This window comes from Phoca vitulina, unplaced genomic scaffold (assembly GCF_004348235.1).
Source record: "Phoca vitulina isolate PV1807 unplaced genomic scaffold, GSC_HSeal_1.0 scaffold4, whole genome shotgun sequence".
In the NCBI taxonomy this organism is placed as follows: domain Eukaryota; kingdom Metazoa; phylum Chordata; class Mammalia; order Carnivora; family Phocidae; genus Phoca; species Phoca vitulina.
Genome location: NW_022589707.1, coordinates 30972921 through 30996395, shown reverse-complemented (window position 1 = coordinate 30996395; position 23475 = coordinate 30972921). Strand labels below are relative to the sequence as shown.

Here is a 23475-nt window from a genome sequence, read left to right as displayed (position 1 = left end):
GTTCCTTAGAGCTGCAGGGTCCGTACTAGGTGACTGGCCTACACAACCACAACTGGCCAGACCAAGGAAGGGCACCCACCCCAAGGGCGGCTGATGAGTGGATTGACCAGTGACCTGTCAGGTGGACGTATCCTAGTTCCGTACCTCAAAGCGACACACTCAGATTTCTCTCAGGTAGTTTAAACAAGAGGCACACCCAAGGAAGTGAGCAGTTGGCATGGGGCGAAAGCCAATGGGAACACAAGCAAGACAGACAAAAACAAGGGTAGAGGGTGCAGGTGCACAGAAACCAGAAGTCCAGCTGTAGCACCGTCTCTAGTCTTCAGGGAGGCGAGGTTGATCCTTGGCTTTTGCCACACTTCTTTCCCCAGGTAGAAACATAATATGAGTCAACCATCTGCTGAATTATCTTTAAAATAAGTGCTCTTTAAACTATATTTTACTACATATCTGTTTTTTATAACTAACAGAACATTAAATTGAGGATTAGATTAAGCCTTGAAAATGCTTAGCTCTGAAAAGATAATGGTTTCCTCTCTACCCTCTAATTATGTGTAATTCACAATAAAAATACTACAAAACCCACAAAAAGGGTAACTGAATCCTAATAAGTCAGATTTTTTTCTTTGATCATTTTATGAAATATCAAGTTCTTTCCAAAAAAAAAAAAGTTCTGGTGATGTGCATTTCAGTTTAGCTTGCCTACTAAGTAATCAAGTATTATCCAAGGTAAGACTGGGAATGGAAAGTGCACATCACAGACCAAAGCACATTGTCTACTACAAGTTAGGATACCAATAGACAAATGACTTCTGGTAGAAGAAAGACAGCATATTTTTAAATTTGATTTTTATATGTTCTGGCATTTAAAAAAAAAACGGGTCATAGACTAAAAGAGGTAAGCACATCAGTAAATAATACTGTATTACCTAATACCTCCTAATGTTTTTCTTTTTTTTTTTTTTTTTTTAAGATTTTATTTATTTGACAGAGAGAGACACAGCAAGAGAGGGAACACAAGCAGGGGGAGTGGCAGAGGGAGAAGCAGGCTTCCCGTGGAGCAGGGAGCCTGATGTGGGGCTTGATCCCAGTACCCTGGGATCATGACCTGAGCCGAAGGCAGCCGCTTAACTGACTGAGCCACCCAGGCGCCCCCCTCCTAATGTTTTTCAACGCTGTTAGAAAATTATTATAGGAACATATCCAATTATAGGGTGCCTGGGTGGCTCAGTCGGTTAAGCGTCTGCCTTCGGCTCAGGTCATGATCCCAGGGCCCTGGGACTGAGTCCTGCATCGGGCTCCCTGCTCAGCAGGGAGTCTGCTTCTCCCTCTACCCCTCCCCCCTGCTTGTGATCTCTCTCTCTCATATAAATAAATAAAATCTTTAAAAAATAAAAAATAAAAAAATAAAGGAATATATCCAATTATTAATTTAAAGCCCAGGAAGCCTAGAATTTTTAAGTACCTATTTTATTCAGAGGAATAAAATTTTAAATTTTCTTTTAAAATACTAAATAAAAAGAAAAGTTTTTTCTAATCAATTATCAGAAAGTTTTTAGAGGCTACATACTGAGAGAGTCTTGAGCCTTGCTACTTTCATTCCTTATGTTACTCATTGCTTCACGATAGAGGTGTAGTGAAGGTGGACACAAAGGGCCGTATATCCAAAGTGTTAAGTTTCAGGGTTAGAACAAAGAAGCCAGCCTTTCCCCAAGTGGGTTGCAGCAGTGGGGGAAAAAAAAAAAAGGTATAAATCTCTTATATCTCCAACCCCTTCCCCTCATCTCCCAACACTGCACCAATAACCCTCGTTCTAGCTCAGGCCCTCTGTGAACCCAGTACAGTATTTACACTTACTGAGGAAAGCAACAACCCAGGTTTTTCCTCAGGGAGGTCTGTTGTAGGATTTCTAATTACACAAGAGTTTTTTTATGTCTGACCAAGTTTTACAATCTCACATTGTTGACTCCAGCTGGTGGCCACTAATGATACATCTGAATTAAAGCTGTGTTCTCTTTGGATTATAATGTAAAATGAATCCCTTGACATTCCTAATCTTGTTAGATTATTTGACATAGATAAAATTTTTGCTCCCTTTGTTGACCAATTCTTTTTTTAATAGCTTTATGGAGATGTAATTTATATAACATATAATTTACCCATTTAAAATGTACAATTCATTGTTTTTAATATATTCACGGAGCTGTGCGACTATCACAATTTTTTATTTATTTTTTTATTTTTTTAAAGATTTTATTTATTTATTTGACAGAGAGAGACAAAGTGAGAGAGGGAACACAAGCAGGGGGAGTGGGAGAGGGAGAAGCAGGCTTCCCGCGGAGCAGGGAGCCCGATGCGGGGCTCGATCCCAGGACCCCGGGATCATGACCTGAGCCGAAGGCAGACGCTTAACAACTGAGCCACCCAGGCGCCCCTATCACAATTTATTTTAGAATGTTTTATGCCCCTTACCAAAAACAAACAAACAAAAGTTAAAAAAAAAAAAAAAAAAACCATTGTACCCATATCTCTCATTCCCCTTTTTTATGCCCCTGGGAACCCCTAATCTATTTTTTGCCTATTCTGGACATTTCATATACCATAAATAGAGTCAAATGCTATATGGTCTTTTGTGACTGGCTTCAATCATTTAATATAACATATTCAAGGTTTGCTGACTCATTCCTTGAATGGGATTTGCATCACATCCACACAAACTGTTTTCCAAATATTAAAAGCATATTTGGGACATTTATGGATGAATATCAAATAGTTTTCCAAATTTATTGCTCTTCCCAGTTTCCTACTGAAATCAGAAGACTAGATAGGATCTTCAAAATAGAAAGCAGTCACCAAATTCTGCAAATTGACTACACAAATCCTACAGGTAACAAAAACTAAACTCTTTGATATGAATACACTTACACCTGACTAAAATCACATTATTATACACATTCATCCTCCCCCAAATGCCCAATCTATTTAAGGAATCAAAATCAAAGGACCTCTTATAATTCAAAATAAAAAAAAAAAGAAAAGACACTTCACCCAAGAAAATATACAAATGGCAAGTAAGCACATGGAAACATACTCAACATCAGTAGCCTTCAGGGAAACGCAAATCAAAACCACAACGAGATTCTACTTTACACCCATGAGGATGGCCATAATAAAAAATTTTCATAATACCAAGTGTTGGCAAGGATACAAAGAAACTGAAACCCCTGTACATTGCTGGTAGAACATAAAATATTATAGCCACTTTTGAAAACAGTTTGGTAGTTACCAAAGTTAAACATCTACTTCACCATAATAGCCAGCGTCTTAGGTATATAGGCGTTTTAACAGTGATATGTGTGAATACATCTCAGTAGAAATAAAAACATATTTCCACACAAAGACACACATGTCCATAGCATTTCCACAAATGTCCATATCTCTACTCATAATATCCCCAAACTGGAAAAGTCCTAATGTTCATTAGTTCGTAAATGAACGTTCAAAATGTGGTAGGTCCATACAATGGAATATACTCAACCATAAAAAGGAAACAAACTACAGATATACACACTTGGAGAACTAAAAAAACATTCTGATATGTGTGGGGGGAAACACAGGTATAAAAGACTACATATTGTATAATACCATCTAAATAAATTTTCTAGAAAAGGCTAAACTATGAGAACAGAAAGCAGATTCCTGGTTGCCTGGGACTGGCCATTGCGGCTGGTGGGAGCCTCAGTTAAGTGCAAATGGGAGGAGGGAACTTTTGAAGGTAATGCAAGTGTTCAAAACCTAGATTGTGGTGAGGCTTGCACAATTGTGTGTAGTTATACTGAAACTTGTCACACTGTATATTTAAAATGGGGTGAGTTGTGCAGTATATAAATTCTACCTCAATAAAGCTTTTAAAACAAAGAAAGACTGCACAAATATTCATAAGTATAAACCATTCAAACCATCCCACGATAGCTCCATTCATACCATGCAGACTACTCATGAACAGATAATCATGACATGAAAATTTTTGCCATTCATTCCCACATCAGCAAGTTCTCACACTGTTTGGTGTGAAGGCTCCTTTATACACTTAAAAATAACTGAGGCTCTCAAAGAACTGTTTGTCAATATTTACCACATTAGAAAATACACTCTGTCAATATTTACCATATGGGAAATTAAAATGGTGAATTAAAAAATATTTATAGATTCAATCTAAAATAATAATAAACCTATTTGTTAACACACACACAAATATGTTTAATGAAAAGTATAATTATTTTCCAAAACAAAAGAAAAAATAGTGAGATCAGTGGGATTTTTTTTTTTTTTGCCAATCCGTTTAGTGTTTGGCTGAATAGGAGACAGCCATATTCCAGTATCTGCTCCTGCATTTAATCTGATGCCATAGCACACATCACATACCCTCTGGAAAACTCCACTGTGCACTTGAGAGAAAATAAGAGTGAAAAAGCAAACAGCATCTTAGTATTATTAGGAAAGTAGTTCTGATCTCACTGACCCCCTCAATGGGTCTTGGGAATGTCCAGCGACCCTTTGGCCATCCTTTGAGAACTGCTGGCCTTGATTCTGCCCTAAAACCAACTGAGATTCATTTTAATGAGATTGTTTAATCTGTAGGGTCACTAATACAGACATTTTAGGATTAAGCTTTTTGGCAAACAGGATCTGAAAATTTTCTGAATACTGGGGCGCTGGGATGGCACAGACAGGTTAAGCCTCCAACTCTCGGTTTCAGCTCGGATCATGATCTCAGGGTTGTGAGTACACGTGTATAAAAGCTGCCACTTAGTTTCTGTATTTGCGTCCAAAATAATAAGATGTTCATGAGTTTATCTAAAATAAACCTTGATATCATAATGATACCATAATCTAAAACAATCATGCTAATTTTAATATTCAAAAAAATAATTAGTGGTCAGTTTAATTATTTAGTGGTTAACTTCAGTTAACATTTATTTCTCCTATGCCTCACAGATAAAAGATAATAATATAATCAAGAAGTTATGTAAGCCTTACATCGTGAAATGGTTGATGATGCTCACTGAAGAAGTACCAGTTCATTTGGGAAGTCTCCAAAGCTTTGGTCCTCTGAATTGAGTGGTACTTCCCAAGTGATATGATTTAAAACTCAACAAATTCCAGAATTTATAACTTGAACTCAAAAACAACAGTTTCAGTACTCACTTTACAATATCTCCTTCAAGAGCAATCACTCTTTTAATGATCTTCTGTTCTGGGTTTTTAGGCGACCTAGAATAAAATAAGGTTATACAATCAGTTATGTCTCTATTGTTTTAAGACAATGAAAAGCAATTTTGCGACTAAATGGGCTAAATTAAAATCATGACAGAGTCCTTCCCACCCATGACAGTGACATCAATCCTACTTAGGTCTCAAGTGATAGAAAGCTACTATTGATGTCATTCTCATTTTAAACTTCTGGAGGAGGAGAAGCCATGCTGAAAGTTTATTCAAATAAAAAATACAAGAGGGATAAGAATTTTAACATTAGAGCTAAGCACCTGCAAGAAAGAGGATTCATACATACAAAAATGATTAGACTTTTTTTTAAAAATCACATACTTAAGTTTCCTTATTTCATTTAAAATAAACAGTGGAATTTGATTTAAATGTTCAAGAAAACAATACAGATGAGAAGTGTTTTAAAAAGAAAATCAGAAGATCCTTTTAAACTGCACTTAGGCTTAGCCATTTGAAAATTACGTAATTTGGAATGGGTACTGACAACCACTCTATTCCTGGAATTTCACTCTGGAGAAGACCATGTCCGTCCTGAGCAGCCCTACTGAGAGACTCACCAAGTGAGGAAATAAGGTCTGCCAGCCATGTGAGCAAGCTTAGCAGCAGAACCTTCAGGCCTCGTCAAGTATTCAGAGACTGTAGCTCTGGCCACGTGTCACCACAGTCTCTTGAGAGACCACAAGGCAGACCAGCCATCCACACTGCTTCTGGCTTCCTGATACTCAGACAATATGTGAGATAATAAACATTTGTTGCTTTGAGCTTCGAGATGTTGGAGTAACATCTCCACATCTCCAATAATCTCCATTATTACACAGCAATGACTAAATCTTAATAAGACCAATTTCATGCCAATAACATTTTAAGTCTTTTAACAGACACATTTCAAGGAACATCTCATACATCATCACATAAATGATCATTTAATATGAATTTGGAAATCAAGGATAGATAAAAATATTCTCAATTCAAGTCACATTTTGAAAGGAGTTGCTTTTAAAAAGGAAAGTAAATGCACAAAAACTGAAAAGATTAAATATATTCAAAATGCAACACTTCATCAAAGTAAATATGCAGTTTCAATAAGATTTATATTTCACATTATATCTTGCAGAGAAAATGAAATCATCTAAACCATTTGCATCTACTTGTGAAAATTAGTCTCACAATTTTTCACTAAATTATAAATATTCTTTATTTTATTTATTTATTTTTTTAAAGATTTTATTTATTTATTTGAGACAGAGAGAATGAGAGAGACAGCACATGAGAGGGGGGAGGGTCAGAGGGAGAAGCAGACTCCCTGCTGAGCAGGGAGCCCGATGTGGGACTCGATCCAGGGACTCCAGGATCATGACCTGAGCCGAAGGCAGTCGCTTAACCGACTGAGCCACCCAGGCGCCCAATATTCTTTATTTTAAAAGGAAATTTGATCAGAGTTTTAGATTGCACTGTCCCCTTCACTGAACTGATTAACCATTATATTTCTATAATTTTACTGTCATTTATATACAGCCAGAGTGAGGGATCTCGGCACAGTGAAGCTGATGAAATTGTGCAGGACTACTCATAGACATTTAGAAAATTCCCCTCCCATGTCTCTCTCTTTTATTTTAGATAACCAAAAATGTGTAAGATAATATTCAGCCTCAATGATCACCAAAGAATTGCATTTTAGAACAATGGAATATCATTTTCCTATTATACTGACAAACAATAATAATAATAATCATAGTAATACCAGTAATACAGTTTGTTGTTGAGGGTATAGGGACATGGTGCTCTATATATAAAGCATATGGTCATGTAATGTGCCTTTCTGTAAAACACTGTTGATTTTATATTCTCTTTAACAAGACAACAATACTTTTAGGAATTTATCCTAATGAAATGATTATGAATATATGCAAAATTTTAGCTATATGGATGTTATCTATTTTTTTAAAAAAGAAAAAAAATTAGTTAAGAGTAGATTGGTTAAATAGTCCATCCACATAATAAAATATTTTCCAGTCATTAAAAATGATATTAGAGGGAAGCCTGGGCGGCTCAGTAGGTTAAGCGTCTGCTTTCGGCTCAGGTCATGATCCCAGAGTCCTGGGATCGAGTCCCACATCGGGCTCCTTGCCCAGTGGGGAGCCTGCTTCTCCCTCTGCCTGCCGCTCCCCCTGCTTGTGCTCTCTCTGACAAATAAATAAATAAAATCTTTTAAAGAAAACAAAAATATTATAAAAGAATTTTTAATGATGTGAAATTATCAATGTAATTTACAGATTAAAATGGAAATAGAAAATATTATGTGTACTGTGACCTCGCATCTGTAATTAGAGAAATAAAATGCACATGCGATTGTACTAGAAAAAAACCAGGCAGGACATAAAACCAAAGTTGGGGGGTATGGAGTTCTGTATAGATAAAAAAAAAAAAAATGCCTAAATTTTTTTGGTTCAGATTTGTGGGAAGTTTATGAACAGATGACAACTGTTTGGGTCATATGACATTACCTGAGAAGAAATGCTCCAAGAAAGGGGTGAGACCTGAACTAACTGCCAAGTTCCCCCATCTAATATGGATACAGTATTAATGTTAATGAAATAATATGAAAAGCAATCCTTATCACCGTAAAGCAATATTTTATGCCGACAACTTTTAAGCTTTTGAGGTACTTGAAAAGTATTTCATATTTTAAAATAATGTATATTTTAAGATCACGAGGCAAAATAGAATATGCAAAGTGAGCTGTCTATATAATTAAAGTCTTATGAATTACCACTTCAAATATATCTATAAATTTTAATGTAATATTAAACTCATGAATCTAATCAAATGATTCAAAATGGGGAAAAAAGCTATTACTAACATTAATCCCATTACTGCTCAAAATCTATATCTATATTTTAATCATTGGGCTGTTGAAGGCACTACTTTGATGTAAGTAGAAGTGGTATGAGAGTTATAGATTTACATTGTGAAAATCATTGAACTTCCCTTTGTCTAAATTTTCTTGGCCATTTGCCTATCTCCCGGGAAGTGTCAAGAATAACAAGTGAAGGATTATACGCCTTCCTTAGGGATATGATGTATGCTGTCCAATAATACTAAATTTTGCATTTAAATTTGTAATTTTAGTGTTTTCATAATAAGCATTGTTTTTACAATATTTGTTTCTGGAGCCTGAATTTTAAGCATTCTGTTTTATGCCGCTGATTTAATTAGGCAAGATTTCTCCAGAGGCTTGGACAGGATGCCTTGAATTGTCAGCATAGGTCTCAGATCAGGTTGGTGTTGCAGAATGTGTGTCTAAATGGAATGGCTAGAGGGAGGGGAACAGAGTCTAGCACAGCTGTAAGATTTCTATGACAATGTTCTTCTCAAATTTCACTCCCTCTCTTGATAAAAATGCAGTTTTCACCCTGCTACGGGGCAAGCAGAGCCATGTCTTAGGTCTCATCATCTCTGTAACTGATTTCATGTTCTTGTATGTTCTTGCTGTACGTTGTAATTTTGATCCTGTCTGTAGCACTAGGAAGGTACTTCAGAATACTCAGCAGATGTCCTCTTGTGTTTTGTGGGAATGGAAAGACTAGCAAGTACGCCACTCTCTGTTCCTGCCTCCATGCCCATCCTGACGTCACAGGTATACCTTAAACCTGTGTCTAGGCTCTCACTCTTCTCCCATATACAGTAAAATCCTAAAACCTCCCTCTGGATTGTATAGATTTTTATGTTTGCATGGCTCAGGATTGGCCCAGATTAATGATAGAATTAATCTCATTACTAGAAGTCGTTTTAGCTACAGTCTAATGTAAGCATTAATCCCTCAAAAATACCACAGATATCGGTCACTAATAACATATATCACTGCAGTCTAAATTTTAACTCTTCATTAATGAGATAAAATAACCCATATTCTGGGAATGCCTTATATTAGGCAGATTGTTTTTTATTGTCCTAAAAAATGGTCATGCATTAAAATACATAACTTTATATCATCACAATAAAAAAATATACATTGCTGTTGGAATCATCAAAAAAAGATGTAGAATAAAAAGTCCACTCAACACAGTTATAAAAACTCATATAAAAAGGTAGTCATATCAAATGATAGCTCCCCTCTTCCTTTTATTTTGAGATATGAGCATATAACATTTTATTAGCTTTAGGGGTACAACATAATGATTTGATATTTGTATATATTGCAAAATGATCACCACAATAAGTTTCATTAACATCCATCACCACACAGAGCTACATTTTTTTTTTTTTTTTTTAGATTTCAGAAGACGTTGCCTGGGTTTGGCATGGTTTTCATAGAAGATTAGAGCTAGAAAGGCCCAGGAGTGTATCCTCCCTGTTGTTTGTGATCTCACCCATTCTCCACGGCCTAAGTGCTTCTACTGGGTCACCTTGTGCCTTGCAAAGGCACAAAGTGGAGTACAATTTCCACGCGGTACAACCCCATTACTAGGGGTTATCACTGTTCTGCTACAAGCGAGCTACTGAGTGTAGGCACCCTACATAACCCATCTGGGTCTCATATTCAGGGAGATAAGGCTAGATCAGAGGTCCTAAACCAGAAGTCAGATAATCGAGGCAGGCTTGTAGAAATGTCTTGTTTGGTTCATGCATAATTTTTTTTTTTTATCTTGAACTAGCCAAACAAGCAGGAGACTTGACATAAAAATACTAATTTCTTGTTCCTCTTGAAAAAATAAGATCTGGCAATCCTAGGCCCACATTCTTGCATGAAAGAAAGTCCACAGGAGCTGAGAAGCAGATAGTGAGGATGTGCCAGAGTCCCAATAGCTTGTTTAACAAATCTCTAGAAATCTTGATGATTTCTCTCACCTCTATTATCGTAATAACTACTGAGTCAACAGGTATGAAATCTCTAGGGCGGGTCTCATGCATAGTAAGTAGGTAAATTCTAGAGCTATCTTTTCCTAAAATAAATTCATAAAGGAGATCAATTAAACTGGGCCCAAGCAAACTGTTACAATCCTTCTCTCAGACTCAGAATATTTATTTCAAAAAAGCTCTAATAAAGGGATTTTCACAGTCTGTTGCATTAGAAGGCAAGAAAGGCATCTTAAAGGTTTGGTCAAGTTTTATTATATGATTAACTAAAGAAACATTAAAGCCAAATATAATACTATTCACACTGAAAAGCACAGATTAGTCTTAAATGGATATCATATGTAAAATCAAGATAAAAATGAGTAATTTTCAATGTTGGATTGTGTATACTTGTTTCACTATCAGTAATGTGAACTTTGTACATACAGCTGCATTTTTAATGATTCATTTTTTTAATTCAGTGCAGTTTTATTAATTAGTACGCTCCAAACTTTTTACTTGGGTCATTATTTCAGCTACATTATTGTCCCTTGCAGACTTTGCTTTGTATCATGTGAATCTTTTAAATTTAAACAAAAGAAACTACACAGACTTTTGTTGCTCTTTGGGTTCATTCTTGATATATGGTCACAAATGTGGAGCTTATAACTTCAGCTATACTTTCAGAATTTTAATATTCTATATTTCAATATAATATGCAATATAATGTTCAATACTTTTATTTATTATTTTGTACTTCAATCCCAAACAATCATTTCTGGCCTGCTACCTCAGAAAGTGCTCCAATCCAACAGCCTCATTATTATTAAGGTGAATTACAGATGAGGTTGAAAAAACCAGGTTAATGTTTCAAATGTGTTTTCTGTAACACCTTAGTTTCTTACATAGGGACCAGGTCTTAGAGGGAAGGGAGATCATGGGAAAGGCACCATCAGGCAGGGGCATAGGGTGGTTATGTGCCTAGAAAACCCTGAGAAGTAAGATTTCAATTTTTGATGGCTACGTAATATTCCACTGATATGAGGAATTCTTAATCTCAGGAAACAAACTGAGGGTTGCTGGAGTTGGGGGGCGGTGGGAAGGATGGTGGTTGGGTGATAGATATTGGGGAGGGTATGTGCTATGGTGAGCGCTGTGAATTGTGTAAGACTGTTGAATCACAGACCTGTACCCCTGAAACAAATAATACATTATATGTTTTAAAAAAAAAAAGATAGTAGGAAGGGAAAAATGAAGTGGGGGAAATCAGAGGGGGAGATGAACCATGAGAGACTATGGACTCTGAGAAACAAACTGAGGGTTCTAGAGGGGAGGGGGGTGGGAGGATGGGTTAGCGTGGTGATGGGTATTAAAGAGGGCACGTTCTGCATGGAGCACTGGGTGTTACATGCAAACAATGAATCATGGAACACTACATCAAAAACTAATGATGTAATGTATGGGGACTAACATAATAAAATAAAATTTAAAAAAAGAAAAGAAAAAAAAAAAAAAACATAACAACCCTGTAAAAAAAAAAAAAAGAAAAAAGAAAGAAAGAAAAGAAAACCCTGAGAACTAAAATGAGTTTCAGAGCAGCGGGGCCAGAGCTCTTCAGCAGGCTCCTATGTAGGGTAGGGACAGGCTAGGGAAGGGATGTCTTATGTACTTTGGCTATTCTCCTCACAGCATATCTTACCTGAATTGGGCCACTGAGCAGCCGCAAGAGAGTCAGAGAACCTGAGAGATTCCAATCGGGGTTCTACGTGATCTAAGAATGTGGCACCAGGAGCAACAAGCTGTTTCAGATTTATCTTCTATAATACCTTACACAAACATATTTTACCAGTACTGATGAAACAAGAGCATGGACTTCAGAGAAGTAAGATGTTGTTTACTGATAAAAATTTTTCTTGGTTAAATTGGAAGAGTTGTTTCACTGTCACTAACTAGGATTCTAAGAAATTTAATAAGCAAATGGTGACAACTGGCCTTCTTAGTAAATCAGCCTTGATTATGTACAATCAATCAAATGTGTATTATGACTTTTGACTTCCATACTCGAAAAGAGCTGAAATAGTTTTGTAATTGTGCATTTTGATTCTGAAATAAATGTTCTCACTTAACTATGAACATTTTCAGGAATTTAGTATAGTAATACCAATGAGTTAATTTCCACCAGTTTATTAACTCAAGCATGTCAAAACACAGAACATTGCAATCTTCAGGTACTAAACATAATTACAACTATACCTCATGGTCTAGGATAAGTTGTATGTAAATGACTATATTTATATAGCACATATATAAAATATACAGGACGTATGTAATACATATATATGTATGTGTATGTGTGTGTATTCTACCATGCAATATGGAATCTTGCTATTTAAAGAAACTCCTCTGATCTATAAAGAAACTCCTGGACCTAAAAACACATTCACTGATTTTATTTTGTAAATCTGGATTTTCACACATTGAATATACTTAGAGTTGGCATATCTGTGGAATTGGAGGAGATGAATACTTAACATAAATATGTATACTGACTACACTTTTAATCAGACTCCCAAAGTGTAGACCTTCATATAGAAGTACCACCTCTCAATTCCCAAAGTACAACATGCACTCAGGAGTGTCTGAGTTGTTTCTACTGTAGTCAAGATAGGTTTTGCCCCTCTATCCACACTATCTCAATGAGTATGTCTTTGTAATAGAGCACCAGTTAAGGCCACGGAATAAAAATTAACCGGTCTTCAAAGGAATCAAACCATCAAATTAGCCTTATAACCCTATTACTGCAATTAAGCTCATTGGCTTTGTACTTTTAGCTTCAACCAGGTTAGCAAATAGTGCCACATTCTTTTGGTAGGCTTGAAGAACATACAAACCATGAAGAAGCCTGAAAGTACAAGGTATCGACATTTTTTACATCAAGCCATATCTGTATCCATCAATGCATCATGGAAATGGCAGACCAACTGAGATACAAAATAAATACTAGTACACAAGAGCGGAAGTGAGAACACTCATACCGATGCAAGATGTCCATCGTACGTGCAGTTACCTAGAGAATGCTATTGGAAGAATGGGCCAGGGGCCAGTCTGTGTCTAACATCCTACTTGCAGTAGGCCTCCATGTGGCTCACGTTGTGGGGCGTGAGATAACAAGCTTCGGGCAGGAGGTATCTTGGTAAAAGTGAGGAGAGGGAGGACGAAGGCAGTCTTGACCATTTTACCTGGAGCCATCATTTAACCCATACCCATAACTAATTTCTCATTGGACAAATATCCAGAAAAAAAAAAAGAAACATAATTATTTTCCTTACAAATATAAAATGAATATTTTATCTTTGGTGAAGTCAGCTTCTGTAATCTGCCTAATTGTGTTCAACAGGTGTTTGTGATGGACAGAAGCTGTGAAATTCACATGCACGCATTAGAGCTGTTCACTCCAAGCAACACGGCTAGAGCGTCTTCGGTGTAACTTTCTGGGGTCATACAAAGACGTGAGGTATACACCGATGTGCCAACCTGCCACCTTTTTGTCTCATGACGACGGTTACCAGATGACACTTTCCAAAGTCAGGCAATAGACAATCAAGAGTCAGATGGGGATGGGGGCATTTCAATGGCAGAGCTTTACAACCAGACAGGCCAATATACTATTCAATGGATAAGAGCGCGGAGAGATGCCAGCTGAGGTTCAGGTGCCCCCCCCCCCCACCGCTGCTATCTCACTATACACTCCCCAGAGCTCGGATGCTACCCTAACAACATGAAGAACCATAAACAGACTTAATTTGACTTGAATTACCTTCAAAAGATCTGGAGCTTTCCCTCCTCCCCCCTGAGTTAAAAAGAATAAGGTCTTGCTTGCAAGAAGAAACCTAAATTCCAGTAATGGCAAAATAAAATTATATATTTTTGCATACCTATTGTTATGACATGAGAATGTGCACCCATTCCATTTTCTTTACTCCACCACATATATCAGTGGACTAATATGCTCTCTAGCGACTGTGGTGACAAGCACTATTAATGTTTCAAACGACTGCTGGATGTAAATTTTTCTAGTAAAATTGAGTTAGGTATATGTGTGGGAGAAATGAAATGCCACATGATCATTGAAAGTCTCATAATTTCTCTAAAATGCTCAGTCTCCTAGAGAATGTTGACAGCGTGGAGGTCAGAATATGAGTAGAATATGAAGCATCCTGGCTTGTTTCTGTTCTAACCCTGTCGAACTTATTAATTTTTATTTTTTTTTAAGATTTTATTTATTTGACAGAGAGAGACACAGCGAGAGAGGGAACACAAGCAGGGGGAGCAGGAGAGGGAGAAGCAGGCTTCCTGCTGAGCAGAGAGCCCGATATGGGGCTCGATCCCAGGACTCTGGGATCATGACCTGAGCCGAAGGCAGAAGCTTAATGACTGAGCCACCCAGGCGCCCCAAACTTATTAATCTTTAAAATACTGTATAGTACTATTGCTCGGTGGAAGAGTTTTCAGTTAGGCTCCAATAGCTACACACAATTTGCTCCCTCGAAAATGTCAACTTTATGCCCCCAGTAGTAAACTGAATAGCGTTAGGAAATTGTCTCCAGGGGGGAAAAAAAAAAAATCCATGAGGTTTGGGATTTTACAAGATCCACTGCAACTGGTCACCTCTGAAAACAGCAACATCATTTACTTGCTCAGCTCGACAGCCACTTACATAGCTCCAGTTACTAAGCTATCAGAAACTTTTTCTCTGTATATTTTTTCTGCTATTTATACTGCAATCACCTGTTCCTATGATAGTTTATCAATGCTTTAAACTAAAAAATACTCATGTTAAATTAAGTGTCTGGCTCCTTTGCTTAATGGTATGCATTTGTTTCTAGGCCTCCTAGCATGTCTAACCTTCTTCCCCTCTGGCTGGCTGGAGTCCAAGGAGCTACGGAGGACGGGAAGAATATAATGTCTGAGAAGCTAGAAGGGCTTCAATTTAGAAAGAGTTTTGAGTGGCTGAGAATAAATATCTTTTGGGGAGAAGAGGAAAGTTGAGAATGGCAAAAAAATTGATGAGGAGTTAAGACTGAGCAACTGTAAGGGAACTGTGGGGACAATGAAAGGAAAATGGAGAGAATATTTCCAAGGACTAACAGAAGTTACCTTATTAGGGTAAACCAACCACAGAGGAACAGAGCCGTGACTAGAGAAACACAGCCAGGTGAAGCGCAGTGAGGTGCCAATGGACTCACCAAAGGGAGCACAGAAGCGTTGCCAGCTCACTTGGAGACCAAAGACCCTTGGGGTTGCTAAATTTGCTTTCTCGCAATTTAACAGAGCCTCAGAACCAGAGAAAGTTGTTTGCTTTTTTCCTTGTTAGGTTATCCTGGGAAAGTTTTATTGTTTGTAAAAAAATTCGGAGATCAAAATATCGCTAGTTGCAAGTGTTCTCGATCTCGAGCATCAAGGGAATCCCTTTCCAAAAATCACAACAGGGTCTCCACCTGTGATGCATCCTTTCACAAGGCTGAGGACTGTCCTGCTCTTTTTAGTTAATGGTACACAGTGAGCAAGAACTACAAACTGCGTTCAGGTACGCCTTCTTTGGCAAAACCTGAGTTATGCTGAGGCGACAATTTGCCAGATTATTTACGCCTTCCTACCATTCTCTAGTATACACATACTGTTGTTACTTTTTTTTTAGTCCATAAAATTTTATTTCGAATAATGGGTCCCCACTTGAAATGGAACATATGATGTCTACCCACATGTGTTGTTCCTGACAGGAAGTCACTTTGATTTGAGGATGAAAGACAGTGATTAATGTGAGAAGGCTCGCCTGCTTTTCTGAGCATCAGTCTCCTAATTTTGTACACACACAAAATGGACTCTAATCTCTACAGCTGTCATGTCGATGCTCTTCGTGAACTGTACATTTCACAGGCTCTGAAGCCACTCTGCAGCTCAAACATGATCAACAGCTCTCCTCAATCCAGAACAGCAGCTCAAGATTATTAAATCAAAATGGGAGCAAACCCTCATCTTCACATGTGCAGGAAATTCAGAGGGGGCCTGATTTCCATATGGTTCCCACAGCTGAAGCTTAATGAATATATTCCAGATACAGGTACAACCATTTATAATCCTCAAATACCTCTACAATGGAGTAAAACAGTCCAAATAGAATTAAGGGAAATAATCTCCAACGGGTCTTACATGCCTGTGGGTTAAACGTATGAAGGAGGCTTTGATTTAAATAAAAGCAGATTCTCAGAAACATATGCTCACCACCCACCATTCCTCATCTGAATGGTAGGAACTAAGGAGTTTCATTTCAATGTAGCTTTGGAGCTTTGCCAAGAGGCAGGAGCACAAACATGAGAGATTAAGAAAGAGCTCCAGTATAAAATATGTCTTCACGGGTCTAAGCTACTTTAGGATGGGTTTATGGGCAATGGCCTCATGTTTTGGACTGACCACATGGAGAGATGTTCTCGTTTGTATCACATTATTAAACTCTATTTTGGACTTTTAAATAACCTAAACCTACTCCTTAAAATAAAATACCTTCCTTGAAAAGATATAACAAAATCATAAAAATACTTCGCTCAAAAATCTTCTGATTCAGCTTTATTTAAAAACGTATAGCCCCAGGGGCGCCTGGGTGGCTCAGATGGTTAAGCGTCTGCCTTCGGCTCAGGTCATGGTCTCAGGGTCCTGGGATCGAGCCCCACATCGGGCTCCCTGCTTGGCGGGGAGCCTGCTTCTCCCTCTCCCTCTACTGTTCTCCCTGCTTGTGCTCCCTCGCTCTGTCAAATAAATAAATAAAATCTTTAAAAAAAAAAAAAAAAAAAAAACGTATAGCCCCAAAGCCTTGCTGATGTATATACCCCGACTGTCCCACCTTTTATCAGTTCTTTCTTGCCAGTGCAATCTGTTTGCCTGTTTTTTTTCTAGCACGTTGCCCATCCCTCCAGGCTGTTCACTGGCACCTGGATGCCTCCCTCTAATTCTTTATAGCACAATCCAGGAAATGTCCCGGGTCTTTTCCAATTCTTCTTTCCAAAGATGTTCCTCAACACCACCCCCTGTATATTTTGGATACTTATCCTTCTCAGATACCATTTTTCAATTAGGTAACATGCAAGTTTGCTTTCGGTCTTCTGTTTTAAACACAATGATTTCCTGTTATATTGCTTTGTGTTATACATAGGAGGAAAACTTTCTGGCTATCTCATCTTTTACAATTACAATTCAACAAAATCCTCGTAATTGCAGGCTTTAAAGACTTAAACCTATATTCAGAGGAGTCCTACGGTGAAGAAGTAGCTAGTGCAAATGTTTCTGGAAAAGTCATGCTTCCCTTTCATTAACTTTTAATACATGAAAGTCTGTCTACTCGTAGGTACACTGACCTAATCACATAATCAATATGCAACTGCAGAATTATTACAGATTTAAAACAAATATGTAACGTGATTTAATAAAAGAAAAGGCAAGGAAATGGAACTCAAAGGTTGTAATTCTACAGAACCAATGAGAAGACAATAAATAAGGTAAATGACCATATTTGAATCTCTTATAGTATCTTCCAAACTATATCACTACCCTTCTAAACTAAAATCTCATTTTAATTAGTTCTCAGCAATTCAATCTAATCACACTCAAGTCAAAGGCTCAGCTGTTTAGAATGCAGACTGTATTGCTGCTGCGGTTATGTGTACTTGACCTCCTGCCTGTTAACAAAGAGACTCAATTAATTATTTGCTGTTTGAATGGCTATTTCATTTCACCTCCGCCTTTCTTTAAGTGTTAAAAGGCTCAATTGCTTTATCACCTTAACCTTAGCTTTGGAGAATGCACACAGAATTTCCTAACTGCCACCTAATAAACCATCTTGATCCAGAAAGCTAATTTTCAGGCCCATAGCTCCTACGTGTCTTATGCTAGAGTCAGCTAAAGTAACATACCGACCTGGTGGCACGTCATCTTCCAAGAGAGCCTCTTCATTCTGACAGCAGCCTGGGTGCTAACCTATTCCCTTGGTATAGGCAAAGAGACACACCAGCGCTGCCATGGGCCGTGGTGTCACAGTTACGGCGAAACACTGGTTTCATTAGAAATCCTACCAAACAAAAATGAAAGGCTTTCACTGTACACTGAGGGCATGTAAATTAATAGTGTATTGGTTTTTTTTTTTCCTTTCTCTCTCTCTCTCTTTTTTTTTTTTTTTTGATAGAGCCAAGAGCACAAGCAGGGGGAACAGCAGAGGGAGCGGGAGACGCAGGCTCCCCGCTGAACAGGGACCCCCGACGTGGGGCTCGATCCCAGGACCCTGGGATGATGACCTGAACCAAAGGCAGACGCTTAAGCGACTGAGCCACCCAGGTGCCCCAATAGTGTATTGGTTTTTCCGACGTACTTTTAACGTTTCCTATATACTTTTAGTTACATTAAACTCAGTAGTATAATCTCATATTGAAATCCTGAAACCCCAAACCAGAACAAGAAAATAGCTTCAAAGTAAATGTGAAAAGGTTTTTGCAATATATGCAAAGTATTACTGATACCAGTGAAGGTCTAAATGTGAAAAACTAGCCACAAAAAGAGATAGCAAAGAATCTTCCTACTTCCTTTCAACTCCTTTAATACCGATACCATGTAACACTTCAGAAGTTCCCACTTGCTACATATTTTGTTTATTTAGAGATTATTCCTATCTCCACAAGTATTCCATAAGACGTGAAACCAGTGATTGTGTTAACCTTCTTATTGTATCCAGTCCCAAGTCAGTTACTGGCACTCAAAATAATAATAATAATAATATATAATTATAAATAACATTATTATTTGATGATGATTAGGTCATAACAAATATACCAAGGTATTGCTACCAAGCATCTTGTGCAAGTGGTATCATGCAATAATTTCCTTTAGTGCCTCACTTATTTCACTTAACATAGGTTTTCAAGGTTTACCTATGGTGTTGCATGTATCTGAATTTCATTCTTTGTCATTTTTATGACTGATACCAGTAATTTCATGAATATCCAAAATGATTTACCAATCCAGTAACAATATCTTGGCACATTTCTTATAATCTAATTTTTTAAATAGTAACTGAAATTTTGAAAAAAACAAAAACAAAAACCTCATAACTACTCAATTCTTTCCAAGGGAATTTATACTGACATGAAAATAAATGATTCTATCATCTGCTGATCTTGGTCTGTAGATAAGTGGTTCTGAAACTTTAAAATCTAGGGTTGAGCCCTGGAAATTTAGAATCCACATTTTAAAAAGCACCTAGGTAAAAAATAAATAAGTAAATACTAATAAAAATAAATGAAAAGCACTCAGGTGATTCTGATGCAAGTGGTCCTAGCCCACCTTTTATAAACACAGCTGGGAACCCTCAAATGAAAATCCTATGCAATTCAGCATACTCCACCCCCCTCCACCTCTGCACCTTGCAATCACACACATTCAATAAAGATATAGGCCATAAAGAAATATTTTCAAAATAAACATAACAAATAATATGAATATAATAATAAGACATGTACACAATTCTAAATCAGTGGGAAAGCAAAAATCTACTAGGGAAAAAAATTCTAATAATTCCGTATTTAACTTCAACCTCAAACTGGATCTATAACTACTATGAAACAGCATAACTCAAGTAAGAAAGAGCAAGACATTCCATTTCCAGAGTTTCTTAGAATACAAAAACCGCACTCAGAACAAACACAATAATGAGAAACTATAGCAGAAAGACTATGGTATTAGATACAGAAGAATTTATATCTTAGAGTCATTAATCCATTCAACAAATATTTGCAAAATGACAGCCAGGTACCAGGCACTCCGTCTGTGGTACTAGCTCATTAAACAGCCCTTATTACAATTTATGGCATTCATGGTATTTTTAGGATTCAGGCCCAAATGCTAACTGTATTATCTTGAGCAAGTCATGTACCTCTCTTCGCATCTATTTTTTCATGAGTAAAAAGAGGTGATGACAACCAGTACTGCTGACCGCCCCCCGCCAGACGTTGCTGTAGGGATCAAATGAGCTATTAAACACAAGCTTCTGAGCATCTGATTTTTATAGAAGGAGTCTCAGAATGTGATAACAAATTATACTGGTGAGCTTCAAGGATCCAATTCCTCCGTTAAGTAGGGGAAAAGTTATATTCTCTGAAACTAAGACCACGAAATGAACTTCCCACTACAAAGATCACCAGGTAACTCTCTGTGAAGTGCATGTTGTGGTCCTATTACACCCAGACAGCAGCTGTGCCACCAAATAGAAAGTTTGACTCTACTTCCCAATAAATGTCAATAGTTTTTTTTTTTCCTCTCTCTCTCTTCTTTCCTTCTTTCTACTCTTCCTCCTACCCTTTTACCTTTTTTTCTTTCCACCTTCCTTCCTTCCTTCTTAGAACCTTCTTCATAGGACCTTGTTAATAAACTGAAAACAGCATACAAAGACGAAGCCATTCTTAGGCCCAGTAATTTGTTGATTTCTTTTCATTAGTTTGTGAGCTGTCAAATTTGTGTAGCTAAATGTATTTTTAGTGGGCAGTTTAATTGTTCTAGTGAAATGCAAAAGTTCAATCAACTAATTTTGTGTGGAAAGTGAAGGGAATCTAATTATTCTAGCTGTTCTGTATTTTAATTAATTGTTCCTCACTCAAAAATGAGGTAACAAAATGAAGACAATGATATTGTATTAAAAATGCTCTGGAAATACAGCAAATAGTTCACAGAACATCCTTGAAAACAAGCACAAATGGAGAAATCCAAGGCCTAAGAGATATTCAGCATAAACCACGAGAAAGTTGACAAATGACAGACATTTGTCCACTCTTCAGTCCCATAGTCACTGTTTCAGCATTTTCTTTCTAGGATAATGGACTATGCTTTTTTTAGTATATTTTTTAAGCTTTTATTCTGAGTATTTTGAAATGTTCTGACTTAATTATGGTAACATTTTAAAAGAGTGAACTAATGGATATCTATATTTTACAATAAAGAAGGTACACCATAGACCAATGAATATTTTCCAAAAAGCAAAAATCAGATTAGAACTAAAACCAGGACGATGGGTATGAGACTCATGATCTATTACTCGGAACACTATATTATAATTTCCCATGGTTGCCATTATTATTTCCAATGAGCTTTCAGTTAACAACAACAACAAAAAAAAATCAATATAAAGAAATGTGTAAGTAACACCACCATAGAGAAATTAGTGGTGGCAGCCTAAAATTATTTTCATTCTTCTAAAAAGTTGTATATCGGGGTGCCTGGGTGGCTCAGTCGTTAAGAATCTGGCTTCGGTTCAGGTCATGATCTTAAGGTCCTGGGATGGAGCCCTGCATTGGGCTCCCTGTTCAGCGGGGAGCCTGCTTCTCCCTCTCCTGCTCCCCCTGCTTGTGTTCCCTCTCTCAGTGTCTCTCTCTCTGTCAAATAAATAAAATCTTTAAAAAAAATAAAAATGAAAAAATAAAAAGTTGTATATCCACAATAAATTTGATATGAGATAAATGTATCAAACTATTACTTGTCAAAAGTAATAAATCCTATTTAAAATAAGATTATCATCTACACTAAATATTCCATATTTTCATATGAGAAAGAAAAAAATTACCTAATCTCAGTTTGAGTAGATTAATAGTTGCTACAAAGACCGTATAGAACCCTCCAGTTAATTTTCTGACTCTTTGATCTCTAAAATTCATTGATAAATCTTTCTAAGGTGTACATCAAAACCACAAACGCCTCTTTTTAAAAAGGAAAAATTTACAATTTTGCTAAATCCAATGCATTTTGTTTTAAAATGTGTGTGACTTCAAAAAAACAATTAGGAATACATAAACAAATTTAAAATAATTCTTACTAGAAATTTAAATTATTTAATGAAAAGATCTATAGAGGAAATTAAGAATGTTTGGTGTTATTAACCATTTAAGGTCAACACCTGGTTTTACACCTAGAGAGGATCATGAGTTGGACCAACTGTTGGTCCAATAAGGTATTCTTCAAGAGCTTCATATGATTTATATACAACTTCCCAAGAATATATATACAACATGAATATCCACATAAACTCATGTAGATTAAGTTAATTTTCTCTGGGGCAGAAGGTACTGTATTGTCTAGCTATCACTACAAATCGCTCCAACTTTCCTGTTACTTTTGGTTTCTTACTACTAATTTCTTATTTTTTTGCAAAGTCACCCTTGTTCCCATCATCCAGAAATAACTGCTAGTAACATTTTGGTATTCACCATTTCTCATTTTTTTTCTGACTGTCTCTCTCTATTTTTTCCCTGAGAAAGGTTTTTGTTTTTTGTTTATTTTAATTGAAGTATTGTTGACATACAATGTTCCATTAGTTTCTGGTGGACAACATAGTGATTCAACAAGTCTATAGGGTTATGCTATGTTCACAAGTGTGGCTACCATCTGTCCATATAACTACCATACATACTTATATTTTAAAAAGGGAATCATATATGATGTTTTGCAATCTGCTTTTTTCAAAATTTACTAGTTTGTCATGCCAAGTTCTTCTATTTCTTAACTCCCAACTGAATGAGAAGTTTCAGATAGGCCTAACACAAATTAAAAGTGAAAGATTTGTGATTATCTGATTAATTCTATCAATACTGATGGTCGATGAGATACTAACCCAAATTAGGGCTTTGAGATAATTGACTTACTGGGTTTGGCAGCAGTCACACTGTTAAAATTATGTGGGTGATTAACAGTTCTTGCCCACAGTTAGTTAGGTCTGCATTGGACAATTTGGGTCAATTGGTCATGCTTCCTGCAGCATTTAGGAAAACCTTGCTCTGCTTACAATTAAGACTGGGACTGACAAAATAAACAATTGTAACTATGCTCCTGGGGCACGACAAAATATTTAAAATAAATGTGAAGGTTGTCTTACTAACTCCTAACTCACTCACTTTTCTTTCCCTGCATCTGGTCCTCTTCATTTCTGCCGCCGTCCTTATTTTTGCTCCATGGAGACAAGCCCTACACAAAAGCAACACCTGCCACTTTCTCAGGAGAGTTGAAACAACAGTATTCAATGTCTGGAATAATAAGTACCTTCTCTTAACCTTTGTTCTCAGTTTCGTGGATAAAGCAATGGGAGGCTAAATATAGAGGGATTAATTAAAAAAATAATAGTAGGACAGCTAGGGTGAAACATATATCACAAGGTCTTTTTCAAAGACTTTTTAAAATGTTAAATGTGAGGGCTGGTCATGTATTAACTGCAAATTCACTAATACCTGCATCTAATTTTAGGTTCAATGAGAAAACCTGAGACAACACAAC

General features: G+C 36.9%; 1 protein-coding gene across 1 annotated transcript in view; it reads right to left on the bottom strand.

Annotated features, from left to right (window-relative positions):
• IMMP2L (inner mitochondrial membrane peptidase subunit 2) overlaps window positions 1–23475 on the bottom strand; it is an 877737-nt gene that overhangs the window by 274031 nt on the left and 580231 nt on the right. Inside the window, exon 5 of the mRNA XM_032401754.1 lies at window positions 5209–5274. Coding sequence (XP_032257645.1) covers window positions 5209–5274 — 66 coding nt within the window. The remainder of the gene's footprint in view (window positions 1–5208; window positions 5275–23475) is intronic.